The sequence below is a fragment of the Delphinus delphis genome, chromosome 14, assembly GCF_949987515.2.
Source record: "Delphinus delphis chromosome 14, mDelDel1.2, whole genome shotgun sequence".
NCBI classification, from domain to species: domain Eukaryota; kingdom Metazoa; phylum Chordata; class Mammalia; order Artiodactyla; family Delphinidae; genus Delphinus; species Delphinus delphis.
In genome coordinates, this window is record NC_082696.1 from 2,956,265 (window position 1) to 2,980,634 (window position 24,370).

Here is a 24,370-nt window from a genome sequence, read left to right on the forward strand (position 1 = left end):
AGCCCCAAAAAACGCAGGCCCGTTGGTTTACTTTGGGGTTGGGAATTTGCGGCTTTTTGGCAAGTTTATCTTGAATTCCTCAAACAAAAAAGAATGTTTACATTGGAGGAAGGCTCAGTGTGTGGGTCCTTCGGGTCCATGGTCATCAGCCTGCCCATTGTCTTGAACATGCTGAGGAGTGGGTGACGGGAGGAAACATCGCACGATGTAAAATTCCTGGGAGAGGGGGCTGGAGACTGCACGGGAGTCACTGGCGTGTGGGCCTGATGTAGTTCGGGATTTGGATCGTTGAGGACTTTTATTTTTCCCCATCCTTGGGAGAGTTTGTAGGGGAGCTCGGGTGATGCCGTTCCCGTATCCAGACGAGCCAGTGATGGAGAGGAGACCCTAGTCCTACCTCAGATGAGAGAATTTCATTTTTACTTTAAATATATTTCACATACTACGTAAGCGTGCATAGGCATCTTAAAATTCTTTCTGCGTGTGTCATTTCTCGCCGAATTTCTTTAGACAGTTTATCAGGTGACCAGCAGCAGTCCTAGAAACAATGGCGGCTTCCATTGAGTGCAAAGAAACCCGTCTAGTGTTTGGCAAGCTCGCTGACCCTGATGCCTTTCTAGAAAACAGCCTGATGCTGGGACGTGTCTGAAAATAAATCCCCAGACAAAGGCAATAGTGTCTTATGTCCCCATATCCAGCTCTCACAAAAAGACACCATCCGAATCAACTTTGTCAACAAGTGGCTTATAGCTCGATCCCCGAAGATCAGACCCTGCGGTGGGAATTTCTGGGGAATTTCAGCCCCGGCCTCTCTGGCAGCAAAGCCAGGAACTGAGGCTGCAACTGATGGAGAAAGAAAGAGCCAGGCGTCCTGTTTCTGTTTTACAAGCCTTGAAGTTCCCGGGGTGAACCGGGCAGGTGGACGTTACAAGGCTTTCCCTCATCCTCTCCGAGACTCTGGTGGGTCGTAATTCATTGTCTGGAAGATGCTTGAACTACCCGAGCACAGGAAGAAGCAGAGACTTTCCAGTGAGATGAGTGCCCCGGGACCCAGGGCTGTTTCGGGGCACGTTTTAAGCCGCGCGCTGCAGGTCGGTTCCTCCATCCGAGGGCAGATTTCCTTCAAAGGTGGAAGAGCTGGCAGGAGTGCCATGGCAAAGAGTGTTTAGAATGAGCCCGTTTGCTACCCAAACTGCTGTAACCCCCCTAGGGTCACTGTTCTGTTCCCCTTCCAGCGTTTTCCAGCTAGAACGTAGCTGAAATGTGTTTGGGCTTTTTTCTACTCTGTATCTTGATGGGCAGCAGTACCCCACTTACTGCTGGAGGAACTAAGAAACCGCACGGCTCAGCGTGTTCTCGAATATGACATGGAAGCAAGGGTGCCGTTCAGTGACTTGGATCCGCAGAAGCCCCGTTGAGATTCAGCCGCTAGAGTTTAGCATCACCTCTCTGGGCCACCACAGTTTGCAAACCCAGCTCTGCAGATTCTTGGATGGAAAACGGTGTCCGTTTCATTTTGAGAGACAATCCCGTCGGGGCCTCCATCCAGCTACGGGGAGGGCTCGGGAACTTCCCCACTGAGTACAGAGCACCAGGAAGAGAGCAGGTCCCCAGGGGACTGTAGCCCTGTGGCCCGAGTACACGGGCTTTGCCTGAGGCCGTCGTATCGGGGTGATTCTGCCCCCCACCCCGGGGACGCTGGCAGTGTCTGGATACCTTCTGACTGTCACACCTGGGGCGGGAGTCGCTCCTGGTATGTGGAGTACAGAGGCCAGGGTGCTGCCCTGCCTCCTGCATAGGACACCCGCCCACACACCCCAGAGACTCACCCAGCCAAAATGTCTGGGTGCCGAGGTTGGGAACCCCAGCCGGAAGCATAGAGTTAAAGGGGTGTCTTATGTAGATACGTTCCAGCAGCTGGTATCCGGAGACGAGGGAGGGTTTTCCCTCTGCTGAGCCTCTGCTCACTGTTCTGGCAGCAGGAAGGTGACAGACCAAGAGCACCGCGGCTCCCACCCTCTGTGCAGGGGCGGGAACCAAGTGCGCTCCTTCTGAGGGGACGGCAGTGCCAGCCCGTAACGGTCAGCCTCCAAACTCAAGAGTGGGATACAGCGGGTCTCACATCCTTGGAAATACCATTGTGTCTTGCTTTAAGTTTCTGTCTGTCTTATAAGTACCTAATTTTGCACAATAATTATTCTGTCATCATATTAACCGCATTTGAGTTAAACTTAACCGATATACGTAAAGCAACCTGCCCCAGTGTACCCCAGGCAACAAGCACCCTGCCCCAGTGTACCCCAGGCAACAAGCACCCTGCCCCAGTGTACCCCAGGCAACAAGATCGCTCGTTTTGCATTTGCTCTCAGCTGCATACTTGTGCGCAGGCCCTAAATTAGTGAGACCAATTCTAGCTCCCACTTAACAAAACCTTTAGAGCAGTGCCTACGTGGAATAGCGACTCAGTGGGTTCACTCAGAGTCTGGGTCCCTAGGCTTGGTGCCTCCCTTCTGCTGTGGCAAAACACCATCAGGCTGCCCGGGATCCTCCACCGGGAGAATCTGGCCTCAGAGGACAGGGTGCTGACGCCCTCCACCTGCTGGGGGTGTCCTCCCAGTGCACCTGCCTTGGGCTAGGATGGCTGAGTGAGAAAAACTGTGGCGTCCTCTCAGACACATCCCAGTGAACAGACGTGCCCTACTTTCTAAGATCTCGGAGCTATTTCTTTTTTTTTTATTATTTTTTTTTTACATCTTTATTGGAGTATAATTGCTTTACAATGGTGTGTCGGTTTCTGCTTTATAACAAAGTGAATCAGTATACATATGTCCCCATATCTCTTCCCTCTTGCGTCTCCCTCCCTCCCACCCTCCCTACTCCACCCCTCTAGGTGGTCACAAAGCACCGAGCTGATCTCCCTGTGCTATGCGGCTGCTTCCCACTAGCTATCTGTTTTACGTTTGGTAGTGTATATATGTCCATGCCTCTCTCTCGCTTTGTCACAGCTCACCCTTCCCCCTCCCCATATCCTCAAGTCCGTCTGGCTGCGACATCTGTCACCCCATTGATCGCCAGGGTTGATTCAGCTGACCTGGCTGGCTAGGCGGGTGTCCCCTTCCTCCCTCACCACTCCACGTGCGTCCCTCCCAAAGCCGTGCGCTCGGTCGAAGAGGATGACCTCCCCCGATAGAGGAGGACCGTTCTTCGGTCAAGGGCATACGAGTAGCTGCGCTCCCCTGCTAGAACCTCCAAACAAGCTCTCGGAGCTATTTCCATGGGACAAAATAGCTCAGGAGTCTGACGTGAAACTCAGGTCCACCTTTGTCTTCATAGCCAGCCCCAGAGGCTAGGGGTAGGAGGTGAAAGTGTATAGGACTTTGAAATAAGCATGACATAATACTGCATAGATGCCAGGGCATTAATGCACCTGTCATTTAAAATAAGACTGAAATGGAATCAGCGATGAACTGCAGAAAGTAACTGTGACAGGGTAGGATTCAAAGGGAAGAGGTGTATTTGGAAGGAAAAGATAATATTCTTATTTCATGAAAGGTTCTGTACTCACTTTTCAAAAATTGCACAAGGTTTCATTTTTACTTCGGTTTTAGGTCTTTGTGGCTTGACATGACCCAGGATCTGGACACTGCCATTTGCACAAACCCCCCTCTCCAGTGGTTTCCGTCTCACTCACATGGAGCCCAGATCCTTGCAGTGGCCAGCAGGGCCTCACAGCCCCGTTCCTGGAGCGCCTCAGGCCCCTCCTCTGTCCCCAGCCCTCTCCCGCAAGGGCGACACACTCTTCCCTGAGCCCAGCGGTTTCCTCCCCAGCCTGGGTGCTGACCTCTGACCCCGATGTGGTCCTCCCCCATCGTCCTCGCCTTCCGTACCTTCTTTAGGGCTTTTGTAACCCCTGACATGCTTCGCAGCTCATTTCCTGTCTCCACACCCCCGTCATGGTGCTTGGTGGTGTCGAGGACCAATGTTATGTAAGAGAGAAAGATACCGCAAGTTCCCTGGTGGTCCGGTGGTTAGGACCCCGCGCTTTCACTGCCGGGACCTGGGTTCAGTGCCTGCTCGAGGAACTAAGATCCCACAGGCTGAGTGGTGTGGCCCAAAAAAAAAAAGAAAAAAGAGAGAGAGAGAGAGAAATATAAATCAGGAGCTTTTCTTCAAATTCGAAATCACCTCATCCCCTTCTTTGGCTTTTTTATTGTCGAGTGGGCAGTACGACTGCTCCAAAGAACATTTCTTGTCTCTAGAACGCATTTCATTCTGCAGGGACTCCCCTGTTCAGTAACCAGTTCCTTTCATTCGTTTTTACAAATTTTTTATTAACGCTTTTTCCAAGGCAGACGCAGTGCTAGGTTCCAGGCAAAAACAAACCTGTTCTCAGGGAACTCACAATCCAACCATGGAGGGATTTTACTGATCACAGAACCAGAAGCCATAGCGAAAAGGGGAATGTCACTGAAGAATCAGAAGCTAAGGGAGCTTTTCTGTCACTGTAGCCTTTCCTGTTGGCCTGTTTTATCTTCCAACATGCAGACACACGCTTCTCTTCATTCAAAGCTCCACTTGCACATTTGCCCCCTTCTTTGTCTGAGAGGCTCACTCAGGGATGGATGGATGTCCCAGCCATGGCCACGTTTTCCTGGAGGGAAGCACAGCTGCATGTCCTTTCAGGAGCAGATTTTTGTGTTATTAAAGTAGCAATCGAATCAGGTGAAAATAAAGTGAGATCCTTGAAATTGTACAGGAGTCTGTGTCATGCAGTCCTTAATTCTAGTGAAGTGTGGCTAACACACTCAGGGCTGAAGCTGGGCTGCCTCTCTCCAGAAGGAGCCCCAATTGGTATTCACAGCAGACCGTTGACAATTACATCACGTTTCTGGGCTCATTTTCCTACTGTGTATGTAATTTGTCAGCCAGAAAAAGCAATGGAATTGACAGATGCCTGACGTGAATAGAGCTTATTTTTAGAAGGAAAACTGATTGGCATGGAAATTTTAATTTTTTCCGGCAGGAAAACTTGGAGTCCTTTCTCTGTGTCATTTGTTTAAAGTAGTTGAACAGGAGAGGGTATCTGTTGAATTTTACAAGGGGTTCCGTGCTCTACTCCTCCCGTGTCAAACGTATGGATCCTCTCGACACGTCAGCAGAAACGCCCACCTCCGGAGGTGCTCGGCCGGCCTGTGAGCTCAGGCCGCCTCTTGTCCACCTCGAAGCCCCACGCCATTCAGTGTCTAGCAGGGGAGCCTGTGCTGGAGAGAGATGGGCAAGAGGGAGATGGGGAAACGCAGAGACCAAAAGGCAGAGGGGAGAGTGCGTGGATGGTAGTGAAGCCTGGACCAGTCCTGCCCCCGCCTTCAGCCACGAGGAATAAGGATGTACCAAAACCCACCTGCACGCTTCACCTGCTGAGGACAATCACGTTGTCTGCCATCCTTTGTTGGGGCCAGCCTCGCTTCACGGACTGTGGAAATATACAGCTTGTCAAACAGCGGCCCCGTGAGAGTCTGGTTTGCCAGGCCCGTTGGGTGCTGACCTGTGGGTGGCCTCCTGCTGCGGGTGAGGACAGATCCACCGTTCCTCCCCGCTCGTGGTCCGTCAGCATCATTTGAGCATCGGCATGGAGAGAGGAGGCCTTGCGGGTGAACATGTTTGCTGAGAACGCCTCCCTCGGTTTTGCTGCATAAGCAAGATTATAAAACAATACTGTTCTCAAGATACAGGACTCGATTAACCAGGGCTCGCTTGAACTAGAAGCCAGTCCCACAATAGCAATCCCGAGAAATGGACCCCACGGAGAAGAAATTCCTTCCTGGGTGCGTCTGAACAATGTGCTCAAACCGCCCCCCTACCCCAGGCTCCGCTGTACCCCACAGACCTGGGCTTTGTGCTCAGGGACCAGTCATCACACCTCACTGCTCTGTGTCTCTTCTTCCTGACCTTTCGCCCAAAAACATCCCGGAAAAAGATTTGTGGACGAAGCTGCCAGCCTTTGCTGACAGCGATCAGGATGACAGCGCTGGGTCTGAACAGAACTTGCTGCCGTGTGTCGGTCCCACGTTGCCCAGACTATAGGAGAGGCAGCGGCCGGCTGGGCAGGTGCAGGAGCCCGTGCTTGCCTCCACTCCCCGGGGGCCTCCCTTCCAGGCAGGCACCCGCCCTCTCCTCCGTGCCCACTAGGGACCCCATCACCCCACCCTGCCTGCCCTCTGCCTTCCAGTCGGTTCTGCCGGGGTGGATGCCACAGGAGGGAGGAGGGTAGAGCCCCCAGCCCCTGTGGGTGCCCTGTTCGTGCAGCCGCCCCTCTGGTCCCATAACTGCTCCCTCCTCCCCCTGCTCTGGGCCATCGGCATAGAGAAAAGGCTTCCTCTTTCTTGTTTATCTTGCATCCTATTCTATTGTGATTTGTGCTAAAAATACATTTCCTTTATCATGAAATTTTATTTGAAAAACTATGAATCTACCACTAACTTTTTACAAAAACCACTAGTGATTTTAACCTTCTCAAATTGCAAAGGGATCGCAGCCCAGGGATTGAATGGCCCGGCAGGCAGCTGGGGCAGAGACGGTCCGAGAACCCTGTTGGTCAACATGTGATCCAGGCAGTGTAAGGGTCTGCCCCGTGGCTGCCTGGGCACCCACATGTTAGGGCATCCCCTCCATCACCCACTGAACGAGCCTTTAAAAAGATCTCTAGAAGGATGCATTGTGTGTTGGCTTCTGCCAATAACAGAAGTGATCCCGGTTCCTAGCTAGAACTTTAGGAACAAAAGGAGGGAAGCTGTGTCAGGAAAGGAAGCTGGGGCTTCCCTGGTGGCGCAGCGGTTGAGAATCCGCCTGCCGATGCAGGGGGCACGGGTTCGAGCCCTGGTCCGGGAAGATCCCACATCCTGCGGAGCAGCTAAGCCCGTGTGCCACAGCTACCGAGCCTGCGCTCTAGAGCCCACGTGCCGCAACTACTGAGCTCACGAGGGACAACTACTGAGCCCACGTGCCACAACTACTGAAGCCGTGCACCTAGAGCCCGTGCTCCGCATCAAGAGAAGCCACTGCCATGAGAAACCCGCGCACCGCAGTGAAGAGCAGCCCCGCTCGCCGCAACTAGAGAAAGCCCGTGCGCAGCAACGAACGCCCAATGCAGCCAAAAATAAACAAAAAGTAAATAAATTTATTATTTTTTAAAAAAAAAGAAGCTTAGGTTTTTCCTTGTTGAACAACGTGTGTCATAGGGCTCATGGTCCTGGGCGCTAATGTCGTCAGAGCCTGGCAGTGGGTTTAAAACTGAGAGAAGCGCAGGCACCATGACCATCTTCCACTGCAGCGAAGGGGCGGCAGGGCGTCGGGCGGGCAGAGCTCCAACACTGGGTCCTGTGCCACCTGAGCATTTAGTTCATCTAAAGAAGAAAGTGAGTTTCACGCAAGCCTCCACTCAGAGCCTCGGACGTGATAGAGAGTGGAAGTGAACTTCCCTCACACTCTAGCAGCGAAATGACTGCACGTCGTCCACATGGCGAACGTTTTGAACTTGGGTGAAGCTAATGCACAGAAACCATCCTCCTCTTCTGAGTGTCGTTTCCCACACACGTGCTGTAGCCTTCGCCTGAGTGGGGTCCCCTCCCCAGCCAGCTGCATCCCCGTAAGAAGCAGGAGCTGGGGCCCAGGAAGCTGTCCCCAGAGGTTTGAGTGACTGTCCACCAACAGGTGACCCCTTGTTTCCAGCTGGGCTTTCATTCATGACACCCTGTGATCGGAAGCCATCTGTTTTCATGGGGTAAGAGGATTTTATCTGCCATCCTAAGACCAGCAGGAGGAGGTAGGAGCCAGAAGGAGCGTCCGTATGTGTAAGTCACAGCGCAGCCTCGGCACGCACGCCGCCGTGGCGTCTCTTGGTGAGAACCACACTGGGTCTCACTTTGTTGCCGGTGTGTGACCACCAAACAGGGAGAGAGATGCACGGCAGCCGGAGGCCCACTTTGGATGGGGCAGGGGGCACAGGCCGCCAACCCAGAGCCTGCGCTGCGAGTGGTGGAAGAGCGCCTTCTGTCTTCGGTGGTGCCTGTGTGAGCGCCCCGAACCCACCCTTCTCCTTGCAGCCCTGTCATAGCTTAACATTAGCGTGTGCAGGCAGGTGCTCTCTCTTTTTCACGTCAGTCTCTTCTGCTCAGTGGGGAATCAAGGGTTGCCGTGAATTCCTAGGCAGTTGCGGGCTATCTTGGTTGAGCTTGAGCCGGAGGGGAGGAGGGGCAGAAAGGGTTGCAGCCGCAGGCGCCAGCTGGAAGCCTCACGTCCACCTCTGTTTGTTTCAGATCATCGATAAGAGTAAAAGGGACCCCTCGGAAGAGATTGAGATCCTCCTGCGGTACGGCCAGCACCCCAACATCATCACCCTCAAAGACGTAAGCGCCTCCGTGCAACAGTGGTGTCGCTTGCGCTCTGTGTCCCTCCGGCCGGCGCCAGAAGCCACCGTTGATCTGGTGCAAGCCGGCTGCTCGGCTCACCAGCTGTTCCTGGCGCCCAGGAGCTCGGAGCCGGAGGGGCTGCTGCCCGGACAGCTCGGGGACACCCGGCAGCTGGGTAGCCCGGCCTGCCGGGCCGTTTATTCACACCCCGTTGATGGCACCCCACTCCTCCCAAATCACAGAATGCGCACGTGCGTAAAGGAGAGAGAGGTGGTGTGGATTCTAATCCAGGTGTGTTTCGCTTCGCTGTCATGGAGAGCGTGGGGCCCATGAGATGGGCTCCAGCTCTGAGACTCCAGACCCGGAGCCCCTCCCAGCTCCCTTCGCTTTCCCGATTGAGCGATGTGTGGCCCTTGTCCCTGAAAGAGGGGAAGGGAGCAGGGCCCAGTCACACTGGAGCCAGTTGGGTGCACCTGGCAGCCTAGGGCTGGGCCTCTGGGGTCAGGCAGGGGAGAGAGCCTTGTCTTCCTCTCCAACTCCAGAGTGATCCCAGCATCGCGAACCCAAAACCTCAAAATACTGGGGCCACCTCAGTTTCCTTTGGGCCCCATAAATGCCTGGAGTAAGAGGCCTTCCAAATGCCAATTCAGTTCTGAGGAAAGCGTGGAACAGGCCTTGTGCGAGCAAAGCTTGAAGTGCAGCCCAGCTGCGTCCCTGCGGGTCACGGTCAGCTCCCCTGCGCGAGATCAGCCCCCTGCTCTTGCCTTCGTTGTGTGTGTGCGAAGGTCCGCAAACAGAAATCAGCGAATTTGAAAACTCCCGAAGAGCCCTGACTGTGCTTGGGATGAGCGACGTCACCCTGGGCACATTCGCAAAAGCAGAGCGTTTGCTCATAAACTCAGAAATAAATACAACAAGATGAACTTTACGTCCTTTATTGAGCTCCGTGCCAGCCAGATTGTTGTAGTGATTTGTTCTGAAATCACTGGCTCGGAAGCTAGAAAGTCACCGTATTCAGGTGCTTTGCTCCGTCTCTCTCTGGTTCTTCTCAGCACTTGGGCGGCCCCTCTGCTGGGCCATCGGCCTGACAGAGACCCAGAGCTTGTTGGTTTGGTTTGTCTTTTACGTTCAGGAGATTAACGCTAGTATGACGAAAGCTCTCTTCATCTACTGCTTTTCTGAAATAAAAGCAGACCAGCCCTCCTACCTCCTCTCCTCCCGGACTCCCAGGGCTTGTCCCCCGCACAGGGCACAGCAGCGTAGAGGGCCCCCGGGGTCAGGCTCCCCACCAACCACCTGCTCGGTAAGGTTTGAAAAGCGCGGCCCTGGAGAACGCCGCCACCTGGGGCTGGGCCAGCATCGCGTTGTCCGTCTCTGAACATCGCTCTCCTGGAGGCGGGGCAGTACCAGGGTTCACTGCAGCTAAATCCATCCATGCAGATCTCAGCGCTGCTGACCCATGCCCTGCCCAGCAGCAGATCATTAAAGCGGTTTTTTCCCCAAGAAGAGCCTCGTCTGGCATGACTAGAGAATCCTCACTCATCTTCTACAGAAGTCTTGTGTCTGCTCCCAGGGGAGTACTGGGACTCCAGGCTCTATGCACTGATGCGCCCCCTGCCCCTGCCGGGGTGGCCCCTCCTTCCCAGTGGCCAGCAGGCCCACGAGGGTGACCGCGAGGTCCCTGAGGCCTGTGTGCTCTCCCGCCCCACCCCCAGGTCTACGACGACGGGAAGTTCGTGTACCTGGTGATGGAGCTGATGCGGGGTGGGGAGCTGCTGGACCGTATCCTGCGGCAGAGGTACTTCTCGGAGCGGGAGGCCAGCGATGTGCTGTGCACCATCACCAAGACCATGGACTACCTCCACTCCCAGGGGGTAAGGCCACGCCCCACCCCCACCCTGGGCAGCCCCGCGGGGAGGACAGAGGAAGAGCGGGACCCGGGGGCGCTCAGGCCACGGGCTCAAGAGCTGGGAACTCAGGTGTCCTCGTCTTCCTTGTGAATCACAACCGTCCCTCTTGGGTCTAAATGATTTTAGACACACATGCTGTGTGTCCAGGAGCTAGGTCAAGAAATTAAATTCACCGAGACCAGCAAAAAAGTAGTTTGGGCTTGATAAAGGGAAATTTGGAATGTTCATCAGTTGCCCTATTTAGAATTGAATTCCTCCACCAATGCCAAGAAATATGGTGGTAAAATGACAGCGACCGCGGAGGGTTCCAGGTGCTGCTCTGAGCTCTTCGTCTGGGCAGTTCTAGACTCTGGATCACACCCATTTCACAGATGAGGAGACCAGAGCACAGAAGGGTTGCATATCGCGCCCAGAGCTGCACACACAGCCGGGTTCTAACCCAGCACCATGCTTCTAGACCCCTCGCCCTCAGCCCCAGACCCCCACCTTCTCAGCACCTCCCAGGAAGCAGCAGTGCTTCCCTGGCCAGCCGTGCACGTGTGGCTGTCAGCTTTTAAAATGCAGCCCCGTCTGACCAGGGCATTCCTCCAGGGCTACACGATGGTCATCTCCCAGGACGGTCAGACTGTAGAAGCAGCCCTGCAGATGATGGTTTTGCAGGTTGGCTTCTGTTGCACGAGGGGGGGCAATAGACCTGGAACCGAAGTCTTTTGTTTCCCGGCCATCGGAGCCCCTGTAAGCCGGCTGCCGGCCGTGGCCCTTTAATCTCCCTTCTCTGTCCTCTCCCTGGGTGTTAGCAGGACAATGAGACACGTGGGCCCCAAGCCACATGCAGACACACCACATGTTCTTACAATCGGCCTCTGTCCCCTTCAGAAGAAGCCGCTTTGTGCCCTAAATAGCTACATGGCCGCTGTGCTTTGAGGCGCCGCCGGCCCGTCCTCGGTGCTCAGAGCGCCGTGCGGCTCCCTCCGCACAGATGCGGCTCTCGGATTTCTGTCCACTGGCCACGTGCACACGACAGAGGCTCCTTGTCTGCATCACCCGCTGGGTGCCCGACACCTGCCCGCTGGAACGTGGCATCACACAGCAGATGTTTCTCTTTAGAAATCTTCCACCCGTGTTACTGAGCTCACCACCAGTGTCTCTCTGTGTGATGGCCCCAGCGGACCTCCCTGATCTTGGGCACAGGCTTACTTATCTCTTCATCCAGATACTCACTCGCCATCCGAGGGGCTTAGGTGGGGTCCTCGATTTTTGAGTGTCAGTGTGAGAGAAAGAGAGGGGGGAGGACCTACAGAGATCGGAGCATCCCAGCCGATTGCTTCCTGCCTCAGGACCTGCCCAGAATAAACGACTCCAAATAAGCCCTTATCTCCTGAGTGTGTCCCCGCTTCTGTCCCCTGCTCCAGCCTGGGCCCCAGCTCAGGCGCACTTCCTCCTGCCTCTCTAGGTCGTTCATCGAGACCTGAAGCCGAGCAACATTCTGTACATGGACGAGTCTGGAAACCCCGAGTCCATCCGGATCTGTGACTTCGGGTTCGCCAAGCAGCTGCGAGCCGAGAACGGGCTGCTGATGACCCCCTGCTACACAGCCAACTTCGTTGCCCCGGAGGTGAGAGGGCCGCTGAGCCGGCGGGAGGACGGCCCTTTCCTACTTCCAGAGTCACTGCGCGGTTCGGTGTACTGGCGTCGGCAGTAACTCTAGAGGGCAGAAACGAGGAGCTTCGGTCTCTCTTCGCTCAAACACAGTTATTTTATCATTTTATTTCCTATTCGTAAAATTTGTAATGGTGAGGTTTGCATGTGGAATTGTCATTGTGCTCTAGACGATTTCGATCAAACCTGCCTGTCTGTTAGGAGTTGCGGTGAGAAATAGTGCGTCGGTCTCTCCTACAACCGGGCAGGGAGCCAGTGGGTCACCTGGGATCAGCAATCTACCAGCAGCTGCACCAGGAGGGAGGGCACGTGCGTGGACTTGGTGCCAGAGCTCTTGATCTAGGTTGTTTCCCAGAGCTCCAGGAGCGAGTCAGGTGCTGTGGGACCGAACGCTGGGGTTCCGCCGAGATTTGCGGATGAGAACGCACGTGAATCCTGCCGGCCCCCCCTCCCGCCCCCTCGTCTCAGGGCACCAGAGGCCTCGGCAGCACATCTCGTACGTGCTGTGCCCTTTTCGGGCTCTGGGGATCATTTCCGGTAGGTCCTGCACTCACTGATGTGTTTGTGGAGACAAATCCAGTTTCTTGCTTTTTAGAAAAGCAACCAAACCCAAGATGCTGGTGAGAGCAGAGCTGGAAACAGAAGAGGCTGACGTTGCTGATGGGGGCGGGGCGGGGGGGGGAGGTCAGGAATGAAAACAGACATTAGGTTCTGCGTGGATCCCTCTGGTGGTTGGTGAAGCCGCTCCAGGGTGGCCCTGGTGGGTGCAGTGACACGTACAGAAAGTCCTAAGAGAGAGGCATGCTGGCCCCTAGTGGCCAGTCTGTGAGCTGAGAGGTGACCCAGGTGGGGTCCACGAGGTGACCACGGCCAGTGGTCCACGAGGAAGATGTCCACGTGCCTGCCAGGATACGGATGGATACGCAGCTGGGGCCATCATTAGGCTGTCCAGATGCTACCTGTAGCCCCTTTAAGAACAATCTGGTTCTATTTGAGCAATATTATTGCCTTATTTGATCGCTACTAATGTTAATAGTATTGGTTTTAGTGATTAGAGACTACCTTACGTTGGTATATTACTTTACCATTTACTGAGCACTTTTACCTGTATTTTTTGCTTTTATCCTCCTATGCCACATGGAGTGGGCAGGGTAGATACTGTTAGCCACAAACAGCTCACAGATTAAAAAAAAAACAGACCCCATGTGTTGAAGGGACTGAAGATCACTCAGCTAGTGAACGTGGGCAAGGGCTTGAACCCCGAACGCTTGGTGTGTTCACACGCCTCGGTGACCTGCCATGCTGCAGACACCACGCCTGGGGTGCAAAGATCCCGGCCCTCGTGTCTAAGGAAATTGGACACGGCTCTCCTGACTTCACGTTCAATGTCAGTCCAGTGACCTGCAGTCGCCCGGAGTACTCGCGCTGCTTTCTTTATTGTTATTCAACTGTAGACATATCAGAGGATTGCCTTCCCCTGAAGTGTGTACCCCCGGGACACGAACACTCTCCCGTGTTAACTAGTCCTCAGAAACTCAAACACAGAACTACCAGGTGACCAAGCAACTCCACCTCTGGGTACAAACCCAGAAGAGTTGAAAGCAGAGGCAAGAACAGGTATCTGTCCACCCGTGTTCACAGCAGCGAAAAGGTGGAAACAACCCACGTGTCCATCGATGGATGGACGGTACAGTGGAATATTAGCCTTAAGAAAGAGGGAAATCCTGTCCTACGCCACATCATGGACGAACCTTGAGGACACTGTGTTGAGTGTGATACGCCAGGAAGAAAAGGACAATTTTGTGATTCCTCTTACATGAGGGACCTAGAGTTGGCAAATTCATAGAGACAGAAAGTTAAATGGTAGTTCCCAGGGGCTGGGGGGAGGGGAGGGGGAGTTGTTGTTTCGTGGGGACAGAGCTTCAGTTTTGCAAAAGGAAAAGAGTTGTGGGGATGGGTGATGCTGACAGCTGCCCAGCAATATGAACGTACCTAGTATCACTCAACCGTACGCCTAAAAACGGCAAAGGTGGGAAATGTTATGCTAAGTATGTTTTACCAGAGTAAAAAAAATTCTTCTGTTTTGTTTTGGTTTTGGTTTTGTTTGGTTTTGGTTTTTGCCACACCGCACGGCTTGCAGGATCTCAGTTCCCCGACCAAGGATTGAACCTGGGCCACCGCAGTGAAAGCCCGGAATCCTAACCACTAGGCCACCAGGGAACTCCCAAAATTCTTCTGCCTTAAAAATTAACTGTTTCCTCTTCAGTCTGTCGTGTATCTGGCAAGAGCCAGGGCTCCCTGTGTGCGAGGGTCTTTGGGGAATCCTACTGCACGGAATTAGGGTTGGCTTTGCGGCGATAAGCGACAGTTCCACTGAAGCCACCCCGCATCCCCAGCCATCTCCCCGACCCCCGCCGGGGTTATGCACCCATCACAGCTTGAATTTTCCCTGCCAAGTGCTTATCCGTCGTCTGCTTTTCCCCCGGCAGGTCCTGAAGCGGCAAGGCTATGACGCGGCTTGTGACATCTGGAGTCTGGGGATCCTGCTGTACACCATGCTGGCGGGGTAACGCAAACCCTCACGTGGGTGTCAGCGCTCAGGGCACCCCTGCCGAGGCTGCTGGCCCTTGTGGGCCTGTCCCTGTGCATGGTGTGGGCCCATACCTACAGACCTTGAGTTCAGTCTCCTGAAGCCCCTGCAGGACAACCAGAGAGCAAGGGCGGAAAGTCACGCCTTGTCGTTCAAGTGTGTCTCTGGAATTAGGGAACTGGGGCTCCACAGCTCAGCCCAGCTCATCAACAAAAACCCAAGCCTCTGACCGCGGGTCCACGTTCTCGCCTCTGCACCACGCATCCTCTGCACAGAGGTCACAGCATCTTTCCTTACAGACATCTTCTCGAGCCAGGAAGCAGCCACGTCTCGAAGAGGCAGGCAGCCCAGGCTCCGGGTCATAGATTCACCCTCACTAGCTCTGCTCCCGGGTGAATCACAGGAGTGACTGAGAATGCCCTGCTTTTTGCGTGGCCTCAGTGAGGTATTTCCTAGTCAATCAGTGACTAGTGTCGCAGTGGAGGGGGGAGCCCCAGTGAGCCTGGGGCCGTGCCCTGAGGGCTGCAATAGCAAAGGAGGCCCTGCAGTTTCTTCCCAATGCCACGCTTTGTGATTCTTCTGGTGCTTACTTTGCCAATACATAAACTAGGAGTACAAACCCTGCCACTGAAGGAAGTGCGTTAGGATTACATATAATTCTCTTTCTGGGGAGGCTACACTGACCCACCCTGGTTTATGTGAAGGGGTGACAGTAAACATCTATCACACACTTACAGTAGGGCAAGAACCGTTTGCATTTTGTGTGTGTCTGTGCGTACCTGCGAGTGTATTATTCTGCCCATTTTGCAATTGAGGTTCAAAAAATTCATTTGTCAAAGAAGCCAGAGTTGGTAATAGATCGACCATGGGTCTCTCAGACTTCAAATCCCAGTCTCCCGTCCACTATATACCACACTGTCACCATGGAAACCGCATCACCGGGCAAACCACTGTACCACACTGTCACCAGGGAAGCCAGAAACGGTCCAGAAAGGCTCATCCTTGGGTCCACAGAACTTCCTTCACTGGCTGAGTAAGGAAAAGAGACACAGCAGTAAGAAATAAATTACACTTTACCATGAATCCTGGATTTGGGGCATGATGGGAAAGAAAATATTATTCTTTTTACAACAAAGAGGCGAAATGAACTTTATCTTAGATTATAAAATGGAAGCTCATTACCACAAATTCTCTCATCACACAGATTTACCCCTTTTGCAAACGGACCAGATGATACCCCTGAGGATATCTTGGCAAGGATTGGCAGCGGGAAGTACGCCCTTTCCGGGGGAAACTGGGATTCCATATCTGATGCGGCAAAGGTGAGTACATTGCCCAGTGCTCTTCTCAGGTGTGGAGATTCTGCAGTAACCATTTTATCTTTGAGAATACTAGAGGATACTTTTCGTGTAAATCATATAGATATTTTATGCTCATAGATTTTTTTAAGAAACACAGCTAAAAAAAGGAAATTTTGCAAAAATATTTCATCACACTTTTCACATTTTCTACAGCCTTGGTGTATTAGGGTTCTCTGGAGATACAGAACCAATAGGATGTGTATGTATAGAGACAGAGACAGAGAGAGACTAAGACAGAGGATGAGCTATTTATTTTTATGGAATTGTGGAGGCAAGTCCAAAACCTATAGGCCAGGCCAGAAGCCTGGAGACTCAGGAAAGAGTAGATGTTGCGGCTCTAGTCCAAAGGCCGTCTTCTGGCAGAATTCCCTTTTCCTCGGGGACTTCAGTCTTTTTTCACTTAAGACCTTCAGCTGATTGGATGAGGCCCACGCACATTATGGAGAAGTTGACAGATTTAATTGTTAATGTCACCTTCACAGAAACATCTAGATCACTATTGGTTCTTTTTTTTTGGGGTGGGGGGGTTGGCCTCACCACACAGCCTGTGGGATCTTACTTCCCCAACCAGGAATTGAACCTGCACCCTCGGCAGTGAAAGGGCAGAGTCCTAACCACTGGACCACCAGGGAGTTCTCTAGACGAGTGTCTTTTGTTTTGTTTTTCTTTTTTTTCATTGAAGTATGGTTCATTATGTAAGTTGCAGGTGTACAACATAGTGATTCACGAGTTTTAAAGATTGTACTCCATTTATAATTATTATAAAACAGACAGGTGTTTGACCAAACACTGGGTACCATGGCCTAACCAAGTTGACACAGAAAATTAACCATCACACTTTTAGGGATGTTGCAAAATGATAGCCCTGAGTGTTCACAGACTGATCAAGTAAAACTCTGGTACAGGGGTGTATTTCTGTTATTAAAAAATACTTTGAATTGGGGCTTCTCTGCATCTGCACCATTTGTGACCAGCCCTGTTTCTCTGTCCATCAGACTTGGAATTCCTCTCTAATCAAATAGTAAATTATAGTCCAACCACAGTGAGAAACAGCATCAACAGTCTATTTCTTGTGTTTCTATAAAATGACCAGAGGAGGAGAAATTCTGGGGTTCTGATTCCAGCTCTGCCATTACCGTCTCTGTGTGACCTCATTCAGTGATGGTGGAGGAGATGCTGGAGGTGACGAAGGTGGTGAAGAGGATGGTGGAGATGGCAGAGGAGATGCTGGAGGTGATGGTGGATGTGATGGTGAAGGTCATGGTGGAGGAGATGGTGGAGGTCATGGTGGAGAAGATGGTGGATGTGGTGGTGAAGGTCATGGTGGAGATGATGGGAATGGTGAAGGTCATGGTGGAGCTGATGGTGAAGGTCATGGTGGAGGAGATGGTGGATGTAGTGGTGAAGGTCATGGTGGAAGAAGTGGAGGTGTTGTGAAGGTCATGGTGGAGGAGATGGTGGAGGTCATGGTGGAGGAGATGGCGAAGGTCATGGTGGAGCAGATGGTGAAGGTCATGGTGGAGGAGATGGTGGAGGTCATGGTGGAGGAGATGGTGGAGGTCATGGTGGAGGAGATGGTGGAGGTCATGGTGGAGGAGATGGTGGAGGTCATGGTGGAGGTAATGGCAGCCGGCATTTAGTGAGCACCTCCCCTGTGTCGCACCCTGACACCCGCATTGCTCCTTCCATCCACTCTGTTTTGAATGAGTATGGGAATTGTCTTAGTTCCGGTTCCCACAGTAGAGCCACAGACCAGGACTTGGGTGCTGGTGGTTTCTTTGAGAGGTGATTTCAAGCAGGAGTGAGGGGCAGGGAAAAGGTGGCAGGAAAGGAGTTCATCAGGTACAGGACACGTTACCAAGGTCACAGCTGCAGGGAGAGGGCTTCGCTGCCTCCCAGGACCTTTTGCCGGCTTCTCCCTGCTCCTTCCCTGCCATATCTTCCCCTCACTCATTCCCCTGTGCCTTTCCCCGCTCTGTGCTCGCCACACAACAAAACCTCCAATCCTCCGAAAACAGGCAAAGCCTACGGATTTGTATGTTATGATACTTTATCTGCCTCCTGCATGCACTGTGTAAAAACACACTGCTTTACTGTGAGTTGTTTTTTTTTTTTTTTTTGGCCTCGCCACGCAGCTTGCAGGATCTTAGTTCCCCAACCAGAGACTGAACCCCTGCCCTCGGCAGTGACAGTGCAGAGTCCTAAACACTGGACCGCCAGGGAAGTCCCTACTGTGAGGTCTTGATCAAGTCAATAAAGGTCTCCCTGCTTTCATTTTCCACACATAGAAATGGGGAGAACAGTCCTTCCAGGAGATATTTGTTTCAAGAAGTTACCAAGATTAATGTTATCAAATATCAAAAGGCATTGTATTTCTCTGTAGAAGGATATTTATTAGTGTATAATATTTCTTTGTTGCGGTTGATGACCACAAACTCTGTTGAGTGATGCAACTTCACATTAAACAGATACTCTAACTGATTCCATTTCATTTTGGAATGTGATGGGAACAGTGAAAGGAGGAGAGGAGGCCAGCAGAAAAGCACGGATTCTCACCGAGGCTCTTCCTTGGGCACTTGGTGAAGAACTATACACATCACGTCTTCACCTACAAAACAGGGATGTAATATTCACCCTCTTTCCCCCAAGGACAGCCCTGATGCTCACAAGAGCAGGTGCCTCAAGCATGTGAAGACAGTCTCATGAATTCCATGCAGACGCAACTCACAGTTCTAATTGTACGTGTGTGTAGACGTAGGTACACACATTTGCATGCATTGCCACATGTAAATCTGAAGTGGAGCTCAGTCTTTAAACCCGTTGTAGGAGTTTTTGTTGCTATTACATTACAATCAAATAAGAAAATCAGGGCTTCCCTGGTGGCGCAGTGGTTGGGAGTCCGCCTGCCGATGCAGGGGACACGGGTTCGTGCCCCGGTCCAGGAAGATCCCACATGCCGCGGAACGGCTGGGCCCGTGAGCCATGGCCGCTGAGCCTGCACGTCCAGAGCCTGTGCTCCGCAACGGGAGAGGCCACGGTGGTGAGAGGCCCGCATACCGCAAAAAAAAAACAAACAAAAAACGAACAAACTCAAATAAGAAAATCACCTCTATGGAACATGAGCCCCTTTGGACACAAGTAACAGCAGCAGATCACTAATTCCACAGTTGGTGATTATTTGCAGCAAACACTTGTGGATTTGAGGATAGTAATATTTATTATATGTGATAAAATGTAACTGAGGACATTGTTATGACTGGTTTATATCTGTGGGATAGTCATTATTTCAGCTTCTCCCTTTGGAAGATTATCGTTTTTACTCAAATGATATTTCAGTAACTTACACCCTCTATTGAACGTTTCCACATTTGATTTCTCTTCAGACATAAAATCTTTAATACTGTATGAACCTGGGGTGATCCACCAAGTTGACGACGGTTAAAGCTTTAAAAAAAAATTCACATGTGTAGAAACCTGGGGGTAAACGTTCGGCCCCAGGCGCGGAGCTTGTCAGCCTGGTGGCCGGGTGTCGCCGTGAGCAGGGGAGGACTGTGGCTGGGAGCCCTGAGAAGCAGCGGCACCCACTGCCCTCCCCCCACAGGATGTCGTGTCCAAGATGCTCCACGTGGACCCTCAGCAGCGCCTGACAGCCGTCCAGGTCCTCAGACACCCCTGGATTGTAAACAGAGAGTACCTGTCCCCAAACCAGCTCCGCAGACAGGACGTCCACTTGGTGAAGGTACCGACCACTGGTCCCCACGGCAGAACGGTGGGAGCGGGGACTCCAGAGAGCTGCCCCGATACCCGCACGGCTAACCCCAGGGGTCACGGGGTGCCGGCAGGGAACCCGCAACAGGCCCAGATAGGCATCCCGCGTGTATTTACGGCTACTTGGTTCATCCCATACGTGCAGTCACATGCCGGACTCTGAGTAAGTGACAACTTCTGTTAACACAGAAGGGGCGGCCCCTCTTCTGGGAGGGGTGCACGGCTGGGGTTCTCCTGCTGGGAGCCGCCCGTTCAAGACCACCCAAGGGCTTAGAGCTGCTCCAGGAGGGGCCCAGTCACCCAGGTTGGTCCCGGATCCTCAAGATTGGCAGAGCTGGGGTGCCGTTGCCAGGAGGGCACCCCAGGGACCCCGCAGCCGCAGAGCGGATCGGGGGCCGGGAGAACCTCAGCCTGGGGCTCCCCGGGAGCCCAGAGCGCCTACCCCCAGTCACCGCACGGTTCACAGATGGGGTCCGGGGGGCGGGTGGGCACGGCGATCAGAGCAGCACCCTGATGTTTGAGGGCCGGTGCTCCGTGGCCCTGAAGGAAGGCCTCCCGTAGCCCAGGCTCGGCGAGGCCCAGGCCGGGTCGGGGGCCAGCACAGCGTCACCGCCGCTCCCTTGTGTTGCAGGGAGCGATGGCCGCCACCTACTTCGCTCTGAACAGAGCCCCCCAGGCCCCGCGGCTGGAGCCCGTGTTGTCCTCCAGCCTGGCGCAACGCCGGGGCATGAAGAGACTCACGTCCACGCGGCTGTAGCCGAGCCCGGCGCCCGCTCATCCTGCACCTTCTCGGGCAGCCAGAGGGGATCCAGGCGGGACCTCCCGACGCCTGGCTGTGCTGACCTTGCCGTCTCCGCCCCCAGCCGACCAGCCGGGGCCCTTCCACTGCGGACCTGCCGGGTGCCTGGAGGCCCCCCAGCCCGTGGGTCTTGCGCAGTTGTGGCCTGTGTTTCCGTGGAGACGCGTGTTTCCCAGTTATAAAGTCAGTGACCTGGTCTGATTTCCGGCACACACAGCCCAGGTGTCACGGTGCGAAGGTGACAGTTAACGGCAGAGCCCTGGGGGCCCGGCGTCTGCGCCTCTGCCCTTGCCCGCGGCTGAGTGACCGGCGGGCACAGGGCACCTAGGAGCAGATGCCTGGTCCCTCCAGATGATCCAAAGAGCCCTCGTCTCATTGCCCCCCACTTGGGACTGAGGCCCCCACGTTCTCTCCCGTTGCAGATCTGATGGGGCGAGGCCACCCCGGCCCCGGGAGCAGCAACTTCGCCTCGGTGGCCACGCTTCCCAAGAATCGCTCGCGTCCCCGGGAGGGAGCCAGCCCAACCTGTGCCCGTGTTTTCGCGTTCTCCTGAGGACCGGGGTCTGCAGGAGCGGCTCAAGGGTCGCCGCGGCCGCCCCGAGCTTCCGAGAGGGCCTGGGCTTCCCTGAGTGCTGGCTTTCCCCTTTCATGGAAACCCTGTGGCCCGTGGGAACCCTCAGTTGGGTTGCCTCCCGTCAGTCCCTTCTCGGTTCCCCTGGAGACCCCTGCCCCCCGCCCGGGGCCAGAGGGGAGCAGAGGATGTGTTGCTGAGAGCAGGGGTGCCCTTTGTGGAAGCTGTGCTTTTGTGTTGTGCTTTGAGTTTCTGTTGCACAGGTCTGTCCTCACCTGACGTGTCAGGGATATTTAATGTTTCCCCCGGGGCGTGTGAACACAGGAGTGGGTGTGATGCAGGGCGAGCCACCGCCGGGCCTGGAGGACAGAGGCCTGTGTCCTCCCAGCCGGCCCCAAACCAGGCCCTTGCCCACCGTGCTGTGACTGGCCAGCGTCACTGGGCACCCCCTGCCCTCGGGGGGAGGGGGGGCACCTGTTGGTCTCAGCCGGGTTTTCACCAAGAAGACAATTTCTGAAAGTCCCTCCATTTTAACTCACTCTGGTACCCAACTCGACCGACAAAAACAAAAACAATGCCGCCTTCTAAAAATTAGCTCCCTAGCTCGGTCTAATGGTTTTCAGACCTGAAAATATAAACGTATCGCAGAAGCTTTAATTATCCCGTGAGCCTTTTTTTTTTTTCTTTTCCTCAGAACCACAAGGAATAAAAAGGTGGGGACAGGTTCATGGACCTGTTTTCCCACAAAGCCCTCTTGGGCACTTGGCATATTTCTCAATTCTTTTCCCAAGGCTCAAAAGACGTCCACCCACAAGAGTTTTGTTTTAGGTCAGAACTATTTCGTCTGTTATTGGAAACTTAGGAACACCTGGGGGGCCCCAGCTCACAGATTTTGCCCTCCCAGAAATCGACAGTGGTCCTTGTATCTTGTGTTTGCCGCGCGGGCAACGGCCGGTCCGTCAGCCGCCTGGGCCTCTGTCCTGGGCTCGTCGGCACGTTGCTGGTTTGCTTGAAATCCGTGTGTTGTGATGGAAGGGGACAGAAAGGAGAGACAGAGATGCAGCACGGCTGGGAGAGCGGCCAGCGCGTGTTTTCTGTGCGTCACACCAGCCCCCTTACGTGTGCAGCCTTAGTTCTGACCGTTCAGAGCCCCGCGGGGACCCCAGGACTCACCCCGCACCGGACCCCGCCCGTGGCAGGGGCACCCGGCTCTTCCCCACTCTCTCCTGAACCAACTCGAATGCCCTGAGATACCTCCACTCCCTCGCCCTTCTGCAAAACAAAGTGGTACTTGAAACCCTTCTGCAGAGAGGCAGCCTAGAGAAGCTGAGAGCCTGTGTTTAATTGAACTGGCTTAAGTCTCAAGTAGCCAGTGGCTGGGCTTCCTAACCGGCAGTCGGTATGTGAATGAAGGTGCGATCACCGCGTTATTCACCTGTACGGGCACCTCCACCATTCACGCAAGGCCTTGCGGGATTTGCACACGTGGTGTGACAGCCCAGCAAGTTAACTGGCTGCCCTGCCCTCCTGTAGAGTCAGACCCCCTCTGGATCACCAGAACCAGACTTGGTTGTGATAAACCCGAGCCCGGGGTCTCAGGCCTTTGGCCCTGCCGGTCCCCCTCCGTGGTACCCACTGTGGTCCCATCCACCCCGGCGCCTGCCCACTTTAAGAGAAACACCTGATGCCCCCCGGAGGGAGAGCTTCGCCCAGTGCTGCCCCCCACGTCACACTGGGCAAGAGTGAGGTTTCACTTGTTCCCCAGGGGCAGTGGGGCGTGATTTCAGACTACCCGCGTGTGTGTTGCTGCGCGGACGGCTGTCAGGGCTCGATTGGCCACGGCTCCGATGCGAGCCGGCCCTGCTCACTAGTGGCGTGACCCAGCGCCGCTCTGGGGTGGTGGCCTTGCTTCACTGGGTGCTTCCAGCACGGGAGGGATCTGATCCGCACTCGTCCTCTCCCACGTGGTTTGGTGGCCCTCACCGCTCCGAGAGCCGTGGGGTTCTAGAATGGAAAGGACGCCGCAGGCCCTGAGTGACGAGGAGAAGCCACCCGCAGGCTCACGGCGTCCCCGGGGAGGGACCCGCCAGCTGCAGCCGAGCCCGCGCTCCCCCGAGGACGCCGCCAGCACTTTGTGTCCCTGCCCGCGTCCGTGTTTACAGGGGACTCTCGTGTTCACGCTTTATATTTTATGTTGGAGATGGGCGGCCACTCTACGATATTTATTACGCTTTCCAGACTTTCTGAATAGATTTTTTTAATAAACATGGGTTTTATGAAGTGTACTATTTTTCTAGCATAACTGTGATATTGGACTTTCTATACCGTCCCGAATAACAGTCTGCAGGTGAGCTTCTCACCTCCCCCTTGCACCGCCTTCCGGCCTAACTCGACCAGGCCCTCCCCCTCCCCTTGCACCGCCTTCCGGCCGCCCCAGCCTCTGCTGCCACCAGCTGGCCTCTTCGTGGGGGCAGGCGGCACGGCCGTCCCCCACCCTGAGAGCTGTGCGGGCACGGGGCCGCGCGTGCGTGCACGTGTGGGTGTGTAAGCGCATGCCCAAGTGCATTGTGTGATGCGCGTGTGTGCGTTTGCACGTGTGAGCACGTGTGTGTGCGTCCGCTCCCCGTGCAACCCGGCAGGAGACGGGGTGGTCATGTTGGTAATGAAGCAGGTGGCCCGGGTGGGCTGCTGGGCGCCAGCCCCGCGGTCTCTCGCGGGTGTGCCACCTGCCACCTCACGCCCAGCTTTTCTTCGTACAGTAATAAAACAAGAAGCTACGCTGTCGGTCGTGAGCTCTGCAACCTAATTTCTTCTTCCCTCTTAGTTCCTAACCTGCGTGTGTCAGCCGGTGGGACCCCCCCACGCACACATCTCTGCCATCGTTTTGGGGCTGCTTCCCCAGCAGGTGAGGGATCTTCCCGAGATCCTACAGCCTCACAGTGCAGGTGGAGCGCTGAATTTCAGGGCCAACAATAACGCCCAAGGAATTCTTTCTCCTGCTGCCCCAGAGCGTGCTCAGAAAATGCCAAGTGGAAGAGATTGAATTGGAGAAAGCATCTCTTACATCCGATGTGTGTTATCTTCTATTGCCACTGTGATAAATTCCCTTAACCTGGTGGTGCTGAACAATTCGTTATGTGATAGTTCTGGAGGTCACAAGTCCGAGATGGGTCCCATGGGGTGAAATCAGGGTGTGGGCAGGGCTGCATTCCTTCTGGGGGCTCTAGGGGAGACCTTTCCAGCCCTTTCCCAGTGTCCCTCCAGCCTCAGAGCCAGCCGCAGGGGCCAAAGCTACGGTCCTCAC

General features: G+C 54.2%; 1 protein-coding gene across 2 annotated transcripts in view; it reads left to right on the plus strand.

Moving 5' to 3' along the window:
- Nucleotides 1-23,365, plus strand: part of RPS6KA2 (ribosomal protein S6 kinase A2) — a 159,437-nt gene extending 136,072 nt beyond the window's left edge. Inside the window, exons 15-21 of one of the 2 annotated variants that reach the window (XM_060029653.1) lie at nucleotides 8,316-8,405; nucleotides 10,124-10,282; nucleotides 11,772-11,933; nucleotides 14,467-14,543; nucleotides 15,772-15,889; nucleotides 19,530-19,667; nucleotides 20,328-23,364. In XM_060029653.1, the coding sequence (XP_059885636.1) occupies nucleotides 8,316-8,405; nucleotides 10,124-10,282; nucleotides 11,772-11,933; nucleotides 14,467-14,543; nucleotides 15,772-15,889; nucleotides 19,530-19,667; nucleotides 20,328-20,453 (870 nt within the window). In that variant the 3' untranslated portion in view covers nucleotides 20,454-23,364. Of the gene's footprint in view, nucleotides 1-8,315; nucleotides 8,406-10,123; nucleotides 10,283-11,771; nucleotides 11,934-14,466; nucleotides 14,544-15,771; nucleotides 15,890-19,529; nucleotides 19,668-20,327 lie in introns of both variants that reach the window. The other variant, XM_060029654.1, reaches the window with a different exon arrangement.
- The last annotated feature ends 1,005 nt before the right edge of the window (nucleotides 23,366-24,370 follow it).